The sequence below is a fragment of the Phyllobates terribilis genome, unplaced genomic scaffold, assembly GCF_046119375.1.
Source record: "Phyllobates terribilis strain yellow unplaced genomic scaffold, ASM4611937v1 Scaffold_1__5_contigs__length_1240528914, whole genome shotgun sequence".
Taxonomy (NCBI): Eukaryota; Metazoa; Chordata; class Amphibia; order Anura; family Dendrobatidae; genus Phyllobates; species Phyllobates terribilis.
The window spans coordinates 1,132,102,435-1,132,123,850 of NW_027362761.1; the positions used below are offsets into that span (position 1 = coordinate 1,132,102,435).

A 21,416-nucleotide genomic window follows, 5' to 3' on the forward strand; every position below is an offset into this window, starting at 1 on the left:
CCACCGTTCCTTCCTCACACTGCCCTGAGGCCTGCTCCGCCTGCGGCGAGCCGTTCCATCTTAGCTGCCTGTAACACCGGCCTCAGTGGACTGAAGCAGCGCTGGTGTCTATCACCGGAAACCGTAGGTGGCGTAGTCGGAAAATACCACTCAGCCCTGAAAGCCCATTAAATCTTTTATGTGACCGCCCTGGGCACGGACCGGGTCCGGGCCACGACTTCAACCCCGAGACATCTACACTGACCCGGCTCCGAGTAACCCCATTTCTCAGGGAGGGCCTCACAGTGTGACTGCAGAAAGACGCGGGATTCAGCCCTGTCAGAGACCTCCTGCCCCAGGCCCCTGGCACTCGCACTCTGCTGACCTAATCTCTAAAGCCACGTTCACACGTTCAGTATTTGGTCAGTATTTTACATCAGTATTTGTGAGCCAAAATCAGGAGTGGAACAATCAGAGGAAAAGTATAATAGAAACACCTCACCACTTCGGTATTTATCACCCACTTCTGTTTTTTTGCTTACAAATACTGAACGTGGCCTAAAGCTCCTCTCTGGCAGATGGAAGAAACCCGGCTTGATCATGACGTGAGACTAGCGGGCATGAGCACACGGGCATGAGCACACGGGCATGAGCACACGGCATGCAGTGTGAGTGTCTGCAATAATGGGATGGCAGGGCCAGTGCCGGCGGCTGTCTTCTAAAGCTGTAGACTGCTGGGTATCCCGAAACTGCTGTTAGGGGGACCTGCCTGGAGGCATTTGCCCCTCTGCCCCCTGGCCCTGCCCACCATAATATATTCCAGTGGATTAAACATTGAGCGAGTGCAGATTGCGTGGATTCTGTATATTTACATTCCATGACAGGTTAGAATATAGTCCAGAACAGTAAACATAGAGCAGGTCTCCAGCTCTCTGCCCGTTACCGTTCCTGCACAACCTCTCTGACAAGCTCTCATGAATAGTTGCAGAGATCATGATCCAAAGAAGGAATGTCCACCCAGAGCCAAGCATTCCCAATTTGAGCCCCAGGGCTGTACTCACTGCGCTGTCCTCGTGTAGCAGTCCCAGCATCTTCCACAGCTTCATCTACATGTGAATCTCTGACATGCTCAATCAGCTGAAGAGATGGAAGAAGAGACAATTCATCACAATTAAATGTGTCCTCTGGGCAGGCTTTTTTACAAGTATACTAGATCATATCTCTATACACAAACCATACTATGGATATACTGCATCACATCTGCATTTTTGCCAATTTTTTGGCATGAATACTTCTCAATTACTAACTTTTTGAGTCAAACAATCTTTGCTTTTTTCTCTAAAGTTGTCTTTTGCTATTTAGCTAATTTTCAGATTCAGTTAGGATTTTCCAGTTGTTTTAGGACCAATTCATTAATTGCGACCTTTTTACAGATATGACGTGCCCCCCTGGTACTCGGTGCAGGGCCAGTCGGTGCAGGGGATGTCACAGTGGCAGTGGCCCGGTCCGTGACCCAGGGCGGTCAATAAAAGGGGAATAAAGAAAAGGGAATATAGTTTTTATATACTGTTCGTGACGCCACCTGTGGTATGCGGCTATATGGAGCCGCCGCTGCGGTGCAGATCCTCTGGAGCTGTTGGTGATGCAGTAGAGTTGGTTCAGCTCTCCACAGGTAGAGCTAAGCTCCAGGGCGGTGCAGTGATGATTAATGAGGTAGATGTTGCTGTGCGGTGTGGTGCAGGGGATGGCACAGATAATAATGCTAGAACACAGTGGGGTGCAGTCTTCAAGGTTTACTCACAGTTGTTGAACTCCAGGTTACCAGGTCCAGGGTAACCTCCCACGCCGTCCTGTGTTTACCAAGGCAGGGGTTCAGCAAACTCCCAGGTATTTCAGGAGTACACAACGAGACCCCAGTCTGTGTGCCTTCCTCGGTCGTCTTCCTGCGCTGGCTCTCACCCTCCTGCCCTGCGCCTCGCAACCAGTGTTCCAAGCCGGTAACCTCGTATCTTGGCGGGCAACCTGCAGTCCCCTGAATCCTATATGGCTACCTTTTCAGCGATATAGTTGCGGCTGTGAGCAACTGCACCCTGAAAGTACAGAAGCCTCGGGCTTCTAGCTGAGCCTTGTAGTTCTCCACTAGTTAGGGGCCGGTCCCCTTTGCGGCCTGATCCCTCCACGTTCCTGCAGATTCGGGCGCACGGGTGGCTTCTGCACTCGCCGTGCCCCTCAGATCCCCTCACTCCTGGAGTCTTCCTCTGCTCCCTTCCTCTTCAGCCAGTCCTCCTGGGCCTCTCAACTCAGGCCCTCTTCCCTGAGCAGAGCTCCTACAGAGCTCCTGCTCCCAACTCCTTCTCCTCTCAGACTGAACACTGACTCGACTCTCTCGCTCTCTCAAGATGGCTCCCCTTTTTATACACCTACTGAAGTGCTCCCCTGTACTTCTTCCTCCACCCACACCCACTACATGGTTCCACCCTCCAGCTAGGGACCAGGGACTGGGTTCTCCCTTAGGAGCAATCTCGCCCTTCCCTCTGACGTGGAGTGTAATAGATGCAAGTGGGTGGGTCCCGGGTAGTACTCCATCCTTACCTGAGAGTGGGGTAACACACCTCCTCTGGGTGAGATGCAGTACCTCTGTGGCGACTGAACCCGCAGGGGCGCCACACATAAACGTCACAACATTTTGCACAAATGTGCTCTAGTCCCTTCCTTGGGTGATATTAAGTGTGCAAGTTGTTTTGCTGCAATAGTTTTTTTGCTCTAAAAAAATCGTGAAACGAGTCAAAGACGAAAAAAGAGCATTTTTTATTTTATGCAAAACTCATAAAGGGTATGTGTTATATTGATGAATTTGGCCCAAAAGCCAAAGTGAAAACCACGAGACGAAAAAAAGAATGGACCTAAAAGAAGAAAAACTGCAAATGGTGAACTGGGGCCTATGTGTACAGTAAATTAAATTATAAAAATATAATAAAGGGGTTGTCCACAACCCGTTTTGAGTCCCTGTGTTTTCCTCCCAGTAAAATAATAACACTTATATTCACCTCCGATGCCATTCCAGCGATGTCAGCACTGGCTCTCCCGGGGCTCAGGTGACATAACAATGTCACACAATCACTGTAGAAAATCAGCGCTGGCTTCATTCTCCCTTCCTATGGACGTAATTGCAATCCGGAGGAAGCGAGAGCTGCGTCTGCTCTCTCACTTCATCCGGATGTCTTGATTTGTTGATGACGAGGAGAGTGAAGCCAGTGCTGATTGGCCATAGCAATTGTGTGACATAATATCACACAAGCCCCCGGAGAGCCAGTGCCAACACTGCTAAGGCGAGCATAGGTGTTATTATTTTACTGTGGAGGGGGTGGTGACACAGGGATTTAGAAGGGCTTGTCCAAGTTGTAAACCTCTTTAACTATTATTTTTGTAAATTCTTTTATTTAACTATTTTTTTAGAAACAAAATGAAGAACATATCACAGTAACAAGGCTCATCAGTAAGGAATCTGGGACAAAATATTCTAACTGCATTGAGAAAGTGATTATTTAAACAGTTTTAACCATGCATACATGAATCACACTGAAGTGAGGTATAACAAGGAAAATATAATAAAAATTAAAAAAAAAAGAAAAGTTCCTCTTGGTTTACTAAGCCAACACAATTAGTCTTGTGTGAAAGAAGGGGTTGGAGTATAAAGGTAGTGAAGAGGGGATACTGGCAATATCTTACATAGTATCACATATCTCACAATATCGATTCCTGAAATTAAATCCAAATGGTGCCAAGAGACTGAGAAACTTGTCGAGAGTCCGTTATAGAGAATTTGTTAAATTCTCTCTTCTCAGGATCTCCTTTAACTTATTGAGATGAAGTGCAATGGAAGGAGAATGTCTCCACAGAAGTAAGATGCAGGACCTAACAGCATTGACCAGATGTTGCACCTGCGGCTGATTATATGTGAATTAGGGATGTAGCAGAACCAAGGCGATAGATTTGGGTATGGAATAATCTGTAAATGGTGGCGCCATACATCAGACCAGAAATCAGTTCATTTCGGACACTTCTAAAAAAAAAAAAAATAAATAAATAAAAAACTGTGGAGTATAGTGCCATGCTCTCCTTTATGTTTTTAATGCATTTCGGAAATAGTGAGCATAAGCTTGTGCAGCTTGGAGGCAACTTTGTATCACTTTCGACAGAATCCATCCTCTTGTATTCTGCTACCTTGTAGAAGATTTGAGTGATCAGCATGTTGTAGAGCGCGGAGAGGATATGAAGAGTTACTCCTGCACTCGATGACTCAAATGGGGAATTGGTCCAGAGGTAATCTGATTGGTGATCCATCAATGTTAGGAAGTGTCAAACTTGGGTAATCTGCCAGACAGAAAGCACACAGGGGTGCTGGTCATAGATGCCAACAGTGATGAGGACATCTAGTTCCCATTCAGTAAAAAATGTTGGGCCTGGAATCTCTGAAACATGGATTTTCTAGGATGGGTGTCAGAGGGGCTGGGGATGGTGAGATTCTTTGGAAATATAGAGGAAGCTACCTATTGTGATGGTAAATATTTATACTTTGTTTTATTATTTAGGCAATTCATATATCTTTGATAATTTTGTATTTTAATATTAGCTTGTGTTGTATCTGATATAGAGATCTTTGTATTAAAGTTTTCCCTTGTTTCTGAAAGTATAGTAAACTAGATATATCCAGTTTCTAAGGAATTCAGCAGAATCCATAATTTAAGACTTTGTTATTCCCAACTTAAATATCTTCCTTTTTAGGTAATATAATGTATTAAGCCATTCCCACTTTCTTTATCTTTGTAGTTGTAATAAAAACTTGTGACTGGATATCTGAGAGCAGACAAACCTGGGACACAGACAGAAACTAGCTGTGTGCTCTTGTCTCCGATCGATCGACTCCCTGATTTGATCAAAACTGGCAAACGTGTGAAACCTTTAGAGTTTCCCCTAAAACTTTTCATACAGGCTTCCACATCACTATAATGTGGCTTCTATGTTCAGGTGAGTACGGATGTCCAACGGGGGGGGTTCTATCCCAAAACTATATGCTGAAGAAAAGACAGCTCCACTGTGACCCATTATTTATGGTGTCTGTGTCTACTCTGATCCACTATAAGAAGAAGCAGAGAGGTGTGATGATAAAAGACAAATATCTCCACTGCCCTTAAGTAGAAGAGAGTATTGTGGGCTATCTTATGAAGAATTTACAGTCTTCATTGGCCCCAATCTGAGCCCTCTCCTGTCCCAACCTTGCTTTGATATATTATAATAAAACACTGTAAAAGTGCACTGGATGATGTTGCACCTCCTATGCAGAACAACCCACCACAGACGACAGCAATCCTGGCACATGCTGAAAACACGTTTTCTCCAGCAGTGCACTAGGTGTGCCAAACATCTGTAGAGAAAGTCACTTGCGCTTGAGTTTATGCTCAAAATATATAACTCTGCCCATCATCTCTCCAAACAAGGAACTTGTTTGGAGAGAACAATCCTAAAGGACTCTAATCACTTATCACTCCCTCCTCCATCCTAGAGTGCAAGCCCCGATCACCAACCTCAGCGTGGACAATCTGGCCACTAATTTAAAAAAAAAAAAACATTGAACATATCAGACAGCAAATTGTCCCCAATCCCCTAATAGTATGGATCCTATTCCCTCCTGCACTTCATCAAGTTAACTTTCCATCTCTGATCCGGTCATGGAAAGAGAATTCTCCTTCAGTCCCTTTCCCTGGCTGTCAATAACTAAAATAATTAACCTCTCTCTTTCAACAGGTATCTTTCCCTTTTCTTTCAAATATGCTTTCATAACCCCTTTACTTAAAAATACAAAACAAAAACCCAGAACTGCTCTACTAACTACAGACCTGTCTTTAACCTCCTCTTTATTTCAACACCTGGAATGCTTGGTCCACTCTCCTCTAAACCGCTACCTCTCAGATAACGCTTTTCTTAACCCTACAATCCGTTTTTTGTTCTTTACACTCTACTGAAACTGCCCTTGCTAAAGTCTCTAATGATCTACTAACAGCTAAATCCAATGGTCAGTACTCCCTGCTGATTCTCCTGGATCTCTCTGAAGCATTCGACTCTTTGGATCATCAGTTCCTCCTCACTATGCTCCGCTCTCTCGGCCTCAAGGACGCCATTCTATCTTGGTTCTCCTCCTATCTCTCCGATTGCTCCTCTAGTGTATCTTTTGCTGGCTCTTCTTCATCTACTGTTCTTTTCACAGTCTGTTTTGCTCAGGGTTCAAATCTAGGTCCACTCTTCTTCTTTTCTCTGTATACTGCATCTTTGGATAAACCGCCAGTAGACTCAGGTTTTAGTACCATCTTTATGCTGATGACACCGAATTATACTGAAAATCTGAACTCCTTGTGCTTCCTCTATCTCTCCTAACCTACCTACACCCGATATTGCAATTTTTGTGGTGGTCCTAAAATAATTCTCAAGCAGCACGCTGGTTCATTGAGTTGAGATCCTAATCTGCGCATGCGCAGACACCGGCACCACTTTGCTGGAGACCGCCGGAGGTTAATCTGAGCATGCGCCGCCTCCAGCGCTATTTTTCTGAAGAACACTTGGACATTAATGTGAGCAAGCGCCACCCATGGCAAGGGTGGTGCTAGTACGAAATGTAAAAATGGAAGCTCATACAAATGTGTAGCGGCCACAACAGAGTCTAAAGGAGTTGTCTGGTACAAATCGATAAGTCTGCAGTCTCTCCATGTGACTGCAGACTTATGAATCCCCCCAGTGCACGCACTGGGTACTGCAGGTATTCGCCGGTTTTCTGACCCGGGACTGGAGGGTACATACTTCCGGCCAGTGGGCGCAGCCTAGCTTGCATACACTTGTATTGAGTGTGGCCATGCCCAGTCTAGTGACGCGGCCGACCAGTGCGTATGGCCGACTAGAAGGCGGCCTCGCTCCACACAGTGACTGCAGACATATCGATTTGGACCAGACAACCCCTTAAAACCCAACCCACAGTTGTGCTCCACAGTCCCACCCTGAAGTACAAAGGGACTATTGCACCAAAACATGTAAAGGTGAATTAAACAAGAAACATGCTACGCATTTTTTCACTACAGGTACCCATTAAATCAGTATAGGCAATGATGACCATACCTTTACTTTAACATGTTAAATCGTGATGACTAAAAAGGAACATCTACTGAAATACTATATAATATCCCAAAATTACCACCTCATAATTAATTGTATCCACACGTGATAAATCCCTTAGAGTTGTCCAAAAAATGGAAGATCTATCAGTCTCTTGAAGAAGTTAGCAAAACTCCTCGGTGACCCATATACTAATCTCTCCCAAGTACTGCGAGATTTCTCTCTACTCCCTGATGCCATAGTAGATAATGACCTAATGCCAAACTGCCCCAGGATGTTGTATGCCATGGTGCCCAAGAGCGGAGGGAAGCACAGGACCAAGACAGAAGAGTAACAGAACATCTTGTCTGGAGGGTAATAAGTAAAGACTCTGCCCAGGCAGTAATAAGTGAGGATTGTATTCCCGCCCACTCCACCCATAGTGATTCCTGCTAAATCTACCAGAATTGTGACATCATGTGCCCGTGATTAAAGAAACTCTGAAGTGAACACATGCAGAAAGCTGAATATGATCATCATATTTCTAAGTAACAGCTCCGATCACTAACACGAAGCAGAGATAAGCCTCCATCTGTTTTTTGGCTTTTTTTGTCAAGTTGATTTAACATTAACAGTAAATTGCCAAGAATTGTCTAACGTAGTAGGCTGGTAGATATTATAATAGGAGCCCTAATAACAGTAACCCAGGGCTTGCTATAATAGATGCAGATGACATTGACGTCAAGACGTTTTCTGTGGTGGAGATCAGAAGCGGAGAGAAGTGCGGAAATAGGGAGAGGCGTGGAGCGAAACGTCTGGTCTGATGTCTGTAAAGATATAGGTTTGTGTTTGGCCTAGTGCATGTATAAAGGGCAGGGGACTGTATCGTTATTTAGGGGGGGGATGTGTGAAGTGTGATCTGTATTCATTTTAGTGTATATGTACAATTTGTGATTACATTCTGTAGATTGGGTTGTATAAAATGTAAGGAAAAGGACATATTGCGCATGTGGATGATAATGTATGTAAAAGTGCTGCGGAATATGTTAGCGCTATATAAAAATAAAGATTATTATTATGTTCCCCCTTAAAGATTAAAGAAAAAAAAAAAGGGGTTGGTACCGTGTTAGCCAGTCGAAAAATGATTGCTCTCAGTGGTAAAAACAAGATAGTCTTGTAGTTATGATACCTTTTAATGGCTAACAAAAATAAAATAAATGACGTTACAAGGCAAGCTTTCGAGACAACTTAGGTCTCTTCCTCAGGCATGGTATAACAAGATATATGAAGAAACACAAATCTATGCACACAAGAAAAAAAAAAAAGAAGAAGCAGACGCATGGCATAAATTGACATTTAAATAAACAAATAGAGCTTAGAGATTGAATCCTAATTTTTATTAGATTAGTGGTGTGAAAGTTTTATGGTCACAATATCCATGTAAGATCAGAGGCCTGGTGCCCTCACTGTCTCTGGAGCAGATTCCTCAGATTTTGTAGTGAGACATAAATCCTCCTGACAGATTTCTTCCTGTGTGGAGGGTGCCAAAGACCATAATCAGTTTGTATTCCCAAACTCTTCTGCGTTTTTGTCATTTAAAGTTGCCTTTTAATATGACAACTTTCATATTGTTGATGTTATGTCCTGGACCACAAATGTTTGGCCACCGGTACATGGGTTTTCTTTATTTGTAATTGTGTGGCTATGAGACCTCATCCTTGCTCTCAGTTTATGTCCTGTTTCTCCCACATAGAGACCCCCACATAGTATTGTGCTGGGTTGTGGTGAAGACAGAGGAACTTGAGGCAGAAACAAGTAAGCCTGGAAGAAGTAGAGAGTCTGTGTGTGTAGATGCTCCATATTGTGAAAGAATATTCATGAAGTTATGCTCCTGCTATCTATTGTACATAGTTTCCACCAAGTTAATGTTAAGTAAAAAACTATTTTCGAGTGGTGGTCTCCATCATTGAACTGTTTAACATCGGATACTGGCCAGCCGAAGTCACCGGCATCACCGGCATCATGCGGCCTCCAAGGGTGGAGTGCCCCCATAGACGAAGCCCACACACCCTGCCAGGACCCCCATCTTCATGTAGAGTGCCAGGGCGAAGAGAAGAGAACCTCGCCCACAGCTATAACACCACGCCACCTTACACTATATACAGTGCTGCACCACTAATAGTGGCATATCACGCAACCGCTAGGGGCCCCGACAGGTGTCACAATTTCAACACTATCTGCATTTATTTTTCTGATAAATGGTGTTCCTTCCTGAACTTGTTACTCATTTGGTCATGGTTGTAGCACTTTTAGAAGCTGATCAACATAGACGTACAGTAAAATAGCAGATGTTATAGGACCCAACAACTAAGGTGGCCATTTCTGATAGAGACAAGCGGATCGATTCATGGGAGTCCAATCCAGCGACCAGGTCAGTGGTATCTGGTGTCTAGATGGGAGTCCCACGAATGTATTACCTCCTGGTGTCCCTGGTGCAACATTTGAATTGTCATGACTGGCGCGATGTTATCTGTGCAACGTGAAGCACAATTCAGATCGCACCAGCCCTCTCTAATCAAAACCCGCGCCAGGGACCCCGGAATGTGAGAGATTCACGAGACTCCCGTCTAGCCGCCAGGTACCACTGACATCGCTGTGTGCATCATCTCGTATCATGACATCGCTGTGTGATTCATCCCCACACCGTGACATCGCTTTGTGCATCATCTCCACACTGTAACACTACTGTTTATGCCACTGAGTAGATTATTCCTGTAAGGCTGTGTGCCCACGATGCGTTTTTTAAGCGTTTCCGCAGCGGCAAAAACGCTGCAGAAACGCTTAAAAAACGCATGGTAGAAGGTCTGCCATGTTCCCCAATGATAATCCGCATGTGCTGCGGAAATTTCCGCTGTGGATTATCATTGCGGAAAAAAACGCAGCACTACCAATTATTTTGTGGAAGTGCTGCGTTTTCACCGCCATTGACTTGCATTAGAATGCTTGGATTCCGCATCACTGTATATGTAGATGCACATTCCACGCGTTTCAATGTGCGGATGGTACCCAGGTCTAGAGAAGAGGAGACTCTCCTCCGGACCTGGGTACCATAGAAAACTGTAAAAAAAAAAAAAAAAGAATAAAATAAAAAATAAATGTATACTTACCTTCTGGCGGCCCCCGATGCCCTCCTCTCATGCCGGAAGTTTGCGATGGACTGAAGGACCTGCGCTGACGTCATAGCCATGTGACGGGTCACGCGCCGCTGACGTCAGCAGGTCCTTCAGTGTAACACGATCTGCCGGGACGGTGAAGCAAGACTCCGGGGGCCATCGGAAGGTAAGTAAAGATTTATTTTTTATTTTTTTGACATTCTCTCGGGTCACACTATATAAATCCATGCCGGTTGCATGGATTTATATAGTGTGACCAAGTTTACAAGCACTTTCCAAGTGATGCTAAAATAGCTTGGAAAGCGCTTGACAACCCGCATGCAGAAATGCATGTGAAGAACGCTTCACATCAGTGTGTACCTTGATGGAAAAATGCATGTACAATCCGCATGCGTTTTTTCTGCCAGGGAGATGCAGAAATGCTCAGGAAAAATCCGGAGCATTTCTGCATCGTGGGCACATAGCCTAACTGTAATGTTCCATTGGGCATAATTCCCATACTGTGATGTCACTTTGTGCATTATTCTGATGCATAAGAAAGATAAAAATATTTTTTTGCTATGGGGCCTCATAATGTTGTCCAAATTATTCAATGGAACTTATATTAGAGCATTCATTGACGCAAACCTCCAGCCACGGCTCAACTACAACCGAATTGCAAACCTTTTGTCTGTAGGTAAAAATGACCGTCACCATAAGTGATGTTCAGGTTCTACTACAAAACTGCCTATGAATGGGCCCCGCTAAACCGTAACAGATTTATTACATGCAATAGTTATGTGAAATCATGGAAATCCAGCAACAACAAAGTCTCAGGATCTTTCATCTACAACTTTACAGAAATCTCAGAGGGATGTAGAGTAAGAACTAGACCATATGGAGTAGATGTTACATTCCACAAGCCTGACTTCATTCTACAACAGCGGGTGACGTCTCTTTTATAAAAACCATATAAAACAAACACATTTTCTTGAATATACTGACTAATGGATCAGATCAGATTCACGTGTGGTCATGGCGGAGCCTTATGTTTGTCGAGTGATAATTTTATTAAGCCATTTTAGATGTTGCTAAGACCTTATTCACATGTCCGTAAAGCATGTACGTGTTCTATCCGTGATCTTCTGGAATACAATATGTAACCTATTAAAGTCTATAATGCTATTCACATGACCATGGTTTTATTTTTTGCAGACCGTGTGTTCTCAAATAAATCACGGAGACATATTTGTTTTTGATTGGAGTCACGGATCAAAATTGCCCATACAAGTGTATGGGTCTGAGAAAATTACGGAGAAAACATGGACGGCATCAACGTACAGTGAACATTGTAATGTACGGGAGAAGTTCTGTAATTTATTTTTCTTTTAATATGTGAAAATCATTGATGAAAGCGATCAAACACTGGAGAAATTGGACTTTTTTTTTTGCGTAAGTGAAAAATTATAGACATCTGAATGCCGCCTAAGGCCAAGTACACACTGCCTCGGTGTGCTTAATCTACAGTATTCGTTGGGAGCTTTTCCCCAACATACTTTACCATTCACATAAGCCCCCATCCAGAAGTTGGATGCCAAAAGTGTGTTCTTTTGGCCTCCGTCTGGAAGGTGTGTCCCCGATACTGGTTCCTGTATAGGAAGTTGCAGCAAAGTGCACTTTCCTATTCAGGGAGCCACGGCAAGAAAGCATATACCTAGGGTGTGCCTCTTTTTCAATTGTTTTCTAAAGAGAATAAAATTTAGGACATTCATTCAGACTAGGACCATTGTAGGATGCACACATCCGGAGTGTATACGCCAGACAATGCTGACAACTGCAGTGTGTACCTAGCATTAAAGGGGTTATCCTAGTCTTTTCCTTTATATTAATTTCCCAAGGACATAGAATTGGTAAAGTAATACATTCATAAAGTGCTAGGATTCCCCTCCACCCAGACCCATGAAATTCTCACCAGATGTCGGTAATAACCCATCCATCCAATCCACACAAGCAAAGAAATCAAACCATAGATAACTTAATTTATAGACATGTGTAATAATAAGAAATGACACAGGGAAAAAGTATTGAACACATGAAGAAAGAAAGGTGCAAAAAGCCACGGAAAGTCATGACACCAGCTGAAATCTATCAGTAATTAGAAAGCAATCCTGCCGCTTAGTGAAAAATAATATCAGCTGGTTCTACTGATGGCCTATAAAAAGGTGTTTCAATTACCAAGGTGCCACACAAGAAACATCTCATATTGGGTAAAACCACTGAGCTGTCTCAAGACATTTGCAAACTTATTGTTGCAAAACATACTGATGGCATCAGTCAGGGCCGGCGTCAGCACCCGGCGCACCCGGGCAAATGCCGGGGCCCTGAGCAGGCAGAGGGGCCCACTGGCGGTCGCGCACCCCGCTGGGCTATGGGCGGAGGAGAGCGGTGTCAGCGCCCGCCCTTCTCCGCCGCTTGCTCAGGGCCCCGGCAGCTGGATACTTACCTCTCCCCGTGCCTCCGCAGATCAGCTGTCTTCCTGCTCTGCGCTCCCTGTGACGTCTCAGGTCAGAGGGCGCGGTGACGCCTTTACACCGCGCCCTCCCCTGAGCCGTCACAGGGAGCGCTGAGCGGGAAGACGCCGACAACGCTGGAGTTCGGACCCGAGCAGCGGGCAGCAGGTAGCAGGTGAGGAGAAGGGAGGTGAGTATTTGATTTTTTTTTTTTTTAATGTATGGAGGCATGGGGCAGTATAAAGAGAAGGGGGGGACATCCTGCATGGGGCATTATAAAGAGAGGGGGGGGTACATCCTGCATGGGGCATTATAAAGAGAGGGGGGTACATCCTGCATGGGGCATTATAAAGAGAGGGGGGGTACATCCTGCATGGGGCATTATAAAGAGGGGGGGGGGTGACATCCTGTATGGAGCATTATGTGGGGGGTAACAGCCTGCATGGAGCATTAAAAGGGGGGGCCTGTATGGGGCATTACGTGGGGGGACAGCCTGTATGGGGCATTATGTGGGGGGTAACAGCCTGCATGGAGCATTATAAAGGGGGAACAGCCTGCATGCAGCATTATATGGGGGCCAGTATCCTGTATGGAGCGTTATAAGGGGACCGGTATCCTGTATGGAGCGTTATAAGGGGACCGGTATCCTGTATGGAGCGTTATATGGGGGCCAGTATCCTGTATGGAGTTTTAAAAGGGGGCCAGTATTCCGTATGGAGCCTTATATGGGGGCCAGTATTCCGTATGGAGCCTTATATGGGGGCCAGTATTCCGTATGGAGCCTTATATGGGGGCCAGTATTCCGTATGGAGCCTTATATGGGGGCCAGTATTCCGTATGGAGCCTTATATGGGGGCCAGTATTCCGTATGGAGCCTTATATGGGGGCCAGTATTCCGTATGGAGCCTTATATGGGGGCCAGTATTCCGTATGGAGCCTTATATGGGGGCCAGTATTCCGTATGGGGCCTTATATGGGGGCCAGTATTCCTTATGGGGCCTTATATAGGGGCCAGTATTCCTTATGGGGCCTTATATGGGGGCCAGTATTCCGTATGGAGTGTAATATGGGGGCCAGTATTCCGTATGAAGCGTTATATGGGGGCCAGTATTCCGTATGGAGCCTTATATGGGGGCCACTATTCTGTGTGGAGCGATTCACCGGTTTCTGAGCTATTGTGGAATTTACAGTAGATATCACTCATGTAATGTAAGAAGTGAAATATTTGCATTGTACTATATATATATATATATATATATATATATATATATATATATATATATATATATATATATATATATATATATATATATATATATATATATATATATTCTGCTGTATCTCTGCATCATGAATCGTGGTATGTGTTAAAGGGGCCCACTGAGACTCTTTCGCCCGGGGCCCAGAAAAACCTGGAGCCGGCCCTGGCATCAGTTACAGAAAAATTTTCTAAACTACTGAAGGCTCCAATCAGCGACGCGGGATTTCCTGGACAGACAGACAGGCAGACAGACGGGATAAGACGATATATATATATATATATTATATATATACACACCTTCTCATTTAAAGATTTTTCTGTATTTTCATGACTATGAAAATTGGACATTCACACTGAAGGCATCAAAACTATGAATTAACACATGTGGAATTATATACTTAACAAAAAAGTGTGAAACAACTGAAAATATGTCTTATATTCTAGGTTCTTCAAAGTAGCCACCTTTCGCTTTGATGACTGCTTTGCACACTCTTGGCATTCTCTTGATGAGCTTCAAGTGGTAGTCACCGGAAATGGTTTTCACTTCACAGGTGTGACCTGTCAGGTTTAATAAGTGGGATTTCTTGCCTTATAAATGGGGTTGGGACCATCAGTTGTGTTGTGCAGAAGTCTGCTGGATACACAGCTGATAGTCCTACTGAATAGACTGTTAGAATTTGTATTATGGCAAGAAAAAAGCAGCTAAGTAAAGAAAAACGAGTGGCCATCATTACTTTAAGAAATGAAGGTCAGTCAGTCCGAAAAATTGGGAAAACTTTGAAAGTGTCCCCAAGTGCAGTTGCAAAAACCATCAAGCCCTACAAAGAAGCTGACTCACATGAGGTCCGCCCCAGGAAAGGAAGACCAAGAGTCACCTCTGCTTCTGAGGATAAGTTTATCCGAGTCACCAGCCTCAGAAATCGCAGGTTAACAGCAGCTCAGATTAGAGACCAGGTCATGCCACACAGAGTTCTAGCAGCAGACACATCTCTACAACAACTGTTAAGAGGAGACCTTGTGCAGCAGGCCTTCATGGTAAAATAGCTGCTAGGAAACCACTGCTAAGGACAGGCAACAAGCAGAAGAGACTTGTTTGGGCTAAAGAACACAAGGAATGGACATTAGACCAGTAGAAATCTGTGCTTTGGTCTGATGAGTCCAAATTTGAGATCTTTGGTTCCAACCACCGTGTCTTTGTGCGACGCAGAAAAGGTGAACGGATGGACTCTACATGCCTGGTTCCCACCGTGAAGCATGGAGGAGGAGGTGTGATGGTGTGGGGGTGCTTTTCTGGTGGCACTGTTGGGGATTTATTCAAAGTTGAAGGCATACTGAACCAGCATGGCTACCACAGCATCTTGCAGCGGCATGCTATTCCATCCGGTTTGCGTTTAGTTTACCATCATTTATTTTTCAACAGGAAAATGACCCCAAACACCTCCAGGCTGTGTAAGGTGTAGCATCGGCGTCTCTGCCCCGTTCTAGGCAGAGACGCCGTCCCTCTCACCTCCCCGCTCCTGGCGCGGCGTCCTCCAGCGCTTCTCTCCCCGCTGCTTCCGGCACGCGCTCCTTCCCCGGCAGTGTGCTTAGGGCGCGCGCGCGCGCGCTCCCTCCCCCTCTCTTAAAGGGACCGCGCGCGCCGTCCTAAGGAGTCCCCGGCCAATTGCCGGAGGACCTCCCATATAAAAGGCACCTCCTCCAAAATGGAGGTGCCCGAGCAATGTTGTAGCACTGTTCACTACTCTGCTTCAGCCCTCAGGTCCCGTTGCCAGTTACCTGCCAGATACCTGCCAGATTCCTGCCAGTCTGCTGTCTAATTCCTGCCTGTTATCCTGCTACCTGCCTGCTAGCCTGAGGTCCGACGGTCTGCCTTCCAACTTCTGTCAGTCTGTCTAAGGACCAGCCTGCCCGCTCACCTGGGAGCGCACATCTTCTACCTGCCTGCTTGCCTGAGGTCCGACGGTCTGCCTTCCAACTCCTGTCAGTCTGTCTAAGGACCAGCTTGCCCGCTCACCTGGGAGCGCTCATCTGCTGCCTGTCTGCTAGCCTACCAGGAGGCTCTGCCGTCACGTGCTGTGACCACCCGCCTGTCCAGAGACTCCTGCCCGCTCACCTGGGAGCGCTCATCTGCTACCTGTCTGTTGGTCTTCCTGGAGGCTCCGCCGTCACATGCTGTGACCACCCGATTATCCAGAGACTCTCGCCTGCTCACCTGGGAGCTCACGTCTATCATCTGCCGCCACAGGTCGTACCAATCCTTTACCCAGAGACTGCCCCGGTCACTTGCCGTGACCTCCTGCCCGTTCATCCAGAGACTGCCCCGGTCACTTGCCGTGACCTCCTGCCCGTTCATCCAGAGACTGCCCCGGTCACTTGCCGTGACCTCCTGTCCGTTCATTCAGAGACTGTCCCAGTCACCTGCTGTGACTGCCTGCCCGTCTACCCTGGTCGCCACCCGCTCCCTTACAAGGACCGCCCCCTTGTATAGTAGCTCAGAGGTTCCGCCTCCCAGACCCGTTACATAAGGGCTATTTGACCAAGAGGGAGAGTGATGGGGTGCTACGCCAGATGACCTGGCCTCCACAGTCACCAGACCTGAACCCAATCGAGATGGTTTGGGGTGAGCTGGACGGCAGAGTGAAGGCAAAAGGGCCAACAAGTGCTAAGCATCTCTGGGAACTCCTTCAAGATTGTTGGAAGACCATTTCCGGTGACTACCTCTTGAAGCTCATCAAGAGAATGCCAAGAGTGTGCAAAGCAGTCATCAAAGCAAAAGGTGGCTACTTTGAAGAACCTAGAATATAAGACATATTTTCAGTTGTTTCACACTTTTTTGTTAAGTATATAATTCCATATGTGTTAATTCATAGTTTTGATGCCTTCAGTGGGAATGTACAATTTTCATAGTCATGAAAATACAGAAAAATCTTTAAATGAGAAAGTGTGTCCAAACTTTTGGTCTGTACTGTATATATATTACCTTTTGTTAAAATATGAATATTTCTTTGAAATCATGGTCAACCCCTTTAATTTTACAAAGTGCTAAAATACATGCCAAAAGCACAATACCTGCTACTAAATAAGAACATCCTGCCTGGTGTAAGACAAGACAAGGGTTAATTACACCTTCCCTATGGGTGTGTAATGGGTAATATTTTAAGTCTTGTATTGAGTACAAAAAACCCCCCAAAATTAACCAACTCTTGAGTCAGCACATGTATTTATCGGCGATCCAATACACCAGACAGTCTGATAATCTGGCACTGGTTTCCAGCACATAAGTGAAATAATGTGGGGTTTCATAAAACGGAAAGGAGAAAAAACAAGCAAAAAACAAACAATTGAAAGGCTTGTATTATCACATTTTTGGACTTACACCTTCAATGTCTTTTACTCAAAGTTTTATTGAGTTTTCTATCGCCGTCTGATAATCCGAATATTTGGTTGTATGATGCCAAATATTCTATTAAAGTGGATTAAAAGGAATTCCTCTGATTATCTGTTTTGTAAAAGTGTGCAAGCACATGAAACAGACCTTGGATGGACCACTCATCGAATATATATTGAAGCCACCTGCCTTTGCTCTGATGGCCGATGTCGAGTGAAAAAAGGATGTTCATTATGCCCGATCCTTAATTCTTATAACATGGGAGGTAAACTGCAAAAGATTTTGGCAGAAATTTATTCCCCTCTCCCCATTAAAAAAAATCTGAACTTCAGAGAAACAATCGTCCAACAGTTATTTCATGTAGCCGTACACATGAAACCCATCTTGTCCTTCTATGTCTTACTAAGTCACGTCAGGCAGGTAGTTAGTACGAGGCGCCAAACTATTACACAGAGAAAGGATTCAGAAGGATCTAGATAAGTTTGAAAAATGGGCAGCGACTAATAAAATGGTATTTACAGTTAGGTCCATATATATTTGGACTAAGACATTTTTCTAATTTTGGTTCTAGACATTACCACAATGAATTTTAAACAAAACAATTCAGATGCAGTTGAAGTTCAGACTTTCAGCTTTCATTTGAGGGTATCCACATTAAAATTGGATGAAGGGTTTAGGAGTTTCAGCTCTTTAACATGTGCCACCCTGTTTTTAAAGGGACCAAAATTAATTGGACAGATTAAATAGTTGTAAATAAAATGTTAATTTCATAGTACTTGGTTGAAAACCCTTTGTTGGCAATGACTGCCTGAAGTCTTGAACTCATGGACATCACCAGACGCGGTGTTTCCTCCTTTTTGATGCTCTGCCAGGCCTTCACTGCGGTGGTTTTCAGTTGCTGTTTGTTTGTGGGCCTTTCTGTCTGAAGTTTAGTCTTTAACAAGTGAAATGCATGCTCAATTGGGTTGAGATCAGGTGACTGACTTGGCCATTCAAGAATATTCCACTTCTTTGCTTTAATAAACTCCTGGGTTGCGTTGGCTTTATGTTTTGGGTCATTGTCCATCTGTAGTATGAAACGACGACCAATCAGTTTGGCTGCATTTGGCTGGATCTGAGCACACAGTATGGCTCTGAATACATCAGAATTCATTCGGCTGCTTCTGTCCTGTGTCACATCGTCAATAAACACTAGTGACCCAGTGCCACTGGCAGCCATGCATGCCCAAGCCATCACACTGCCTCCGCCGTGTTTTACAGATGATGTGGTATGCTTAGATCATGGGCTGTACCATGCCTTTTGCCATACTTTTCTCTTTCTATCATTCTGGTAGAGGTTGATATTGGTTTAATCTATCCAAAGAATGTTCTTCCAGAACTGTTCTGGCTTTTTTAGAAGTTTTTTTTAGCAAAGTCCAGTCTAGCCTTTTTATTCTTGATGCTTATGAGTGGCTTGCACCGTGCAGTGAACCCTCTGTATTTACTTTCATGCAGTCTTCTCTTTATGGTAGATTTGGATATTGATACGCCTACCTCCTGGAGAGTGTTGTTCACTTGGTTGGCTGTTGTGAAGGGGTTTCTCTTCACCATGGAGATTATTCTGCGATCATCCACTACTGTTGTCTTCCGTGGGCACCCAGGTCTTTTTGCATTGATGAGTTCACCAGTGCTTTCTTTCTTTCTCAGGATGTACCAAACTGTAGATTTTGCCACTCCTAATATTGTAGCAATTTCTCGGATGCGGTTTTTCTGCTTTTGCAGCTTAAGGATGGCTTGTTTCACCTGCATGGAGAGCTCATTTGACCGCATGTTTACTTCACAGCAAAACCTTCCAAATGCAAGCACCACACCTCAAATCAACCCCAGGCCTTTTAGCTGCTTAATTGAGTATGACATAACGAAGGGATTGCCCACACCTGTCCATGAAATAGCTTTGGAGTCAATTGTCCAATTACTTTTGGTCCCTTTAAAAACAGGGTGGCACATGTTAAGGAGCTGAAACTCCTAAACCCTTCATCCAATTTTAATGTGGATACCCTCAAATGAAAGCTGAAAGTCTGAACTTCAACTGCATCTGAATTGTTTTGTTTAAAATTCATTGTGGTAATGTTTAGAACCAAAATTAGAAAAATGTTGTCTCTGTCCAAATATATATGGACCTAACTGTTACAGGGAGAAATACAAGATTCTACATCTGGGCAAGAAAAATGAAAATTACATCAACAGAATGGGAGGAATAAAACTAAGCAACAGCACGTGTGAAAAAGACTTAGGTATACTAATAGATCACAGGCTGTACGTGAGACAACAGTGTGATGCAGCAACAAGAAAAGCAAACAGTTCTGGGATGTATTAAGAGAAGCATAGTCTAGATCACGTGAAGTAATTATCCCCCTCTACTCCTCCTTGGTCAGACCTCAACTGGAATACTGTGTCCAGTTCTGGGCACCACATTTTAACCCCTTAATAACATCTGACGTACTAATACGCGTCTGTGCCCTGGGACTTAAGAGCCAGACCCGTATTAGTACGTCATCGCGATCGCGCGCGCACACAGGCTGTGCGGGCGCGATCGCCGCCGGGTGTCAGCTGATTGTCACAGCTGACACCCGGTACTATGTGCAGGGAGCAGTCCTGCACCGCTCCCAGCACATTAACCCCCGCGATGCTGCGATCGAAGTCGATCGCGGCATTGCGGGGGCAAGGGGAGGTGATCGGCGATACTCACCTCCTCTTCCGGCTTCCAGCGCAGTCTGCAAAGGCTTCCCGGGTGTTGCCATGACGACCCGATGTCGTCATGACAACATCCGGGTCACCAGAGAGCAGGAAGATTGCTTGGACATGCGCAGTGCATCTCCAAGCAATCTTCACACTGCACTTCTGACAGCCTTCATGGCATAGGGATGGTGCTCCATTCCTGTGCCATGCAGGCGATCAGAAAAAAAAAAGTGAAAGTCCCAGAGTGGGACAAAGTAATAAAGTGTATAAACTGTGTGAAAGTGGAAAAAAAAAAAAAAAATGTGCAAAAATATTATAAAAAAATAAAAATAATAATACACCAAAAATAAAAATATAATGTACCCATCAATAAATATTATTATAAAAAAAAAAAAAAAAACAATAAAAGTACACATATTTGGTATCGCCGCGTCCGGAACAACCTGACCTATAAAACTGTCCCACTAGTTAACCCCTTCAGTGAACACGGTAAAAAAAAACAAAAAAAAACGAAGCAAAAAACAATGCTTTATCACCATACCGCCAAACAAAAAGTGGAATAACACGCGATCAAAAAGACGCATATAAATAAAAATGATACCGCTGAAAACGTCATCTCGTCCCGCAAAAAACAAGCTGCCACACAGCTCCATCAGCCGAAAAATAAAAAAGTTATAGCTCTCAGAATAAAGCGATACTAAAAAATATTTTTTTCTATAAAATAGCTTTTATTGTGTATAAGCGCCAAAACATAGAAAAATGATACAAATGTGGTACCGCTGTAAACGTACTGACCCGAAGAATAAAGCTACCTCATCAATTTTACCACACGCGGAACAGAATTAAAAAAAAAAAAAAAAACAATTCCTGAATTGTTGGTTTTTGTTTATTCTGCCTCCCAAAAATCGGAATAGAAAGCGATCAAAAAATGTCACGTACCTGAAAATGGCACCAATAACAACGTCAAGTCATCCCGCAAAAAACGAGCCGTCACATGACTGTCTGCCAAAATCTGGAAAAATTATAGCTCTCAAAATATGGCGATGCAAAAACTAGATTTTACAAAAAATGCGTCTTTTAGTGTGTGACAGCTGTCAGTCATAAAAACCCCATATGATTCTGGCATTGCTGTAATCACACCGACCCGAAGAATAAAGTCGTCTAATCACTTATACCGCACAAGGAACGGCGTCAAAAATAAACACTTGGGTTAGGATTGGGCTAGGGTTAGGGCTGGGTTTGGGGCTAGGGTTGTGCTGGGGCTAGGG

The 21,416-nt window shown here is 44.4% G+C and overlaps 1 protein-coding gene across 2 annotated transcripts in view; it reads right to left on the minus strand.

Moving 5' to 3' along the window:
* The window catches only part of CC2D2A (coiled-coil and C2 domain containing 2A), a 162,296-nt gene that overhangs the window by 132,100 nt on the left and 8,780 nt on the right, over nucleotides 1–21,416 (minus strand). Inside the window, exon 3 of one of the 2 annotated variants that reach the window (XM_073647301.1) lies at nucleotides 1,041–1,116. The exons of the other annotated variant lie outside the window; for it this stretch is intronic. Within the exon in view, the coding sequence (XP_073503402.1) occupies nucleotides 1,041–1,116 (76 nt within the window). The remainder of the gene's footprint in view (nucleotides 1–1,040; nucleotides 1,117–21,416) is intronic. 2 annotated transcript variants of the gene reach the window in all.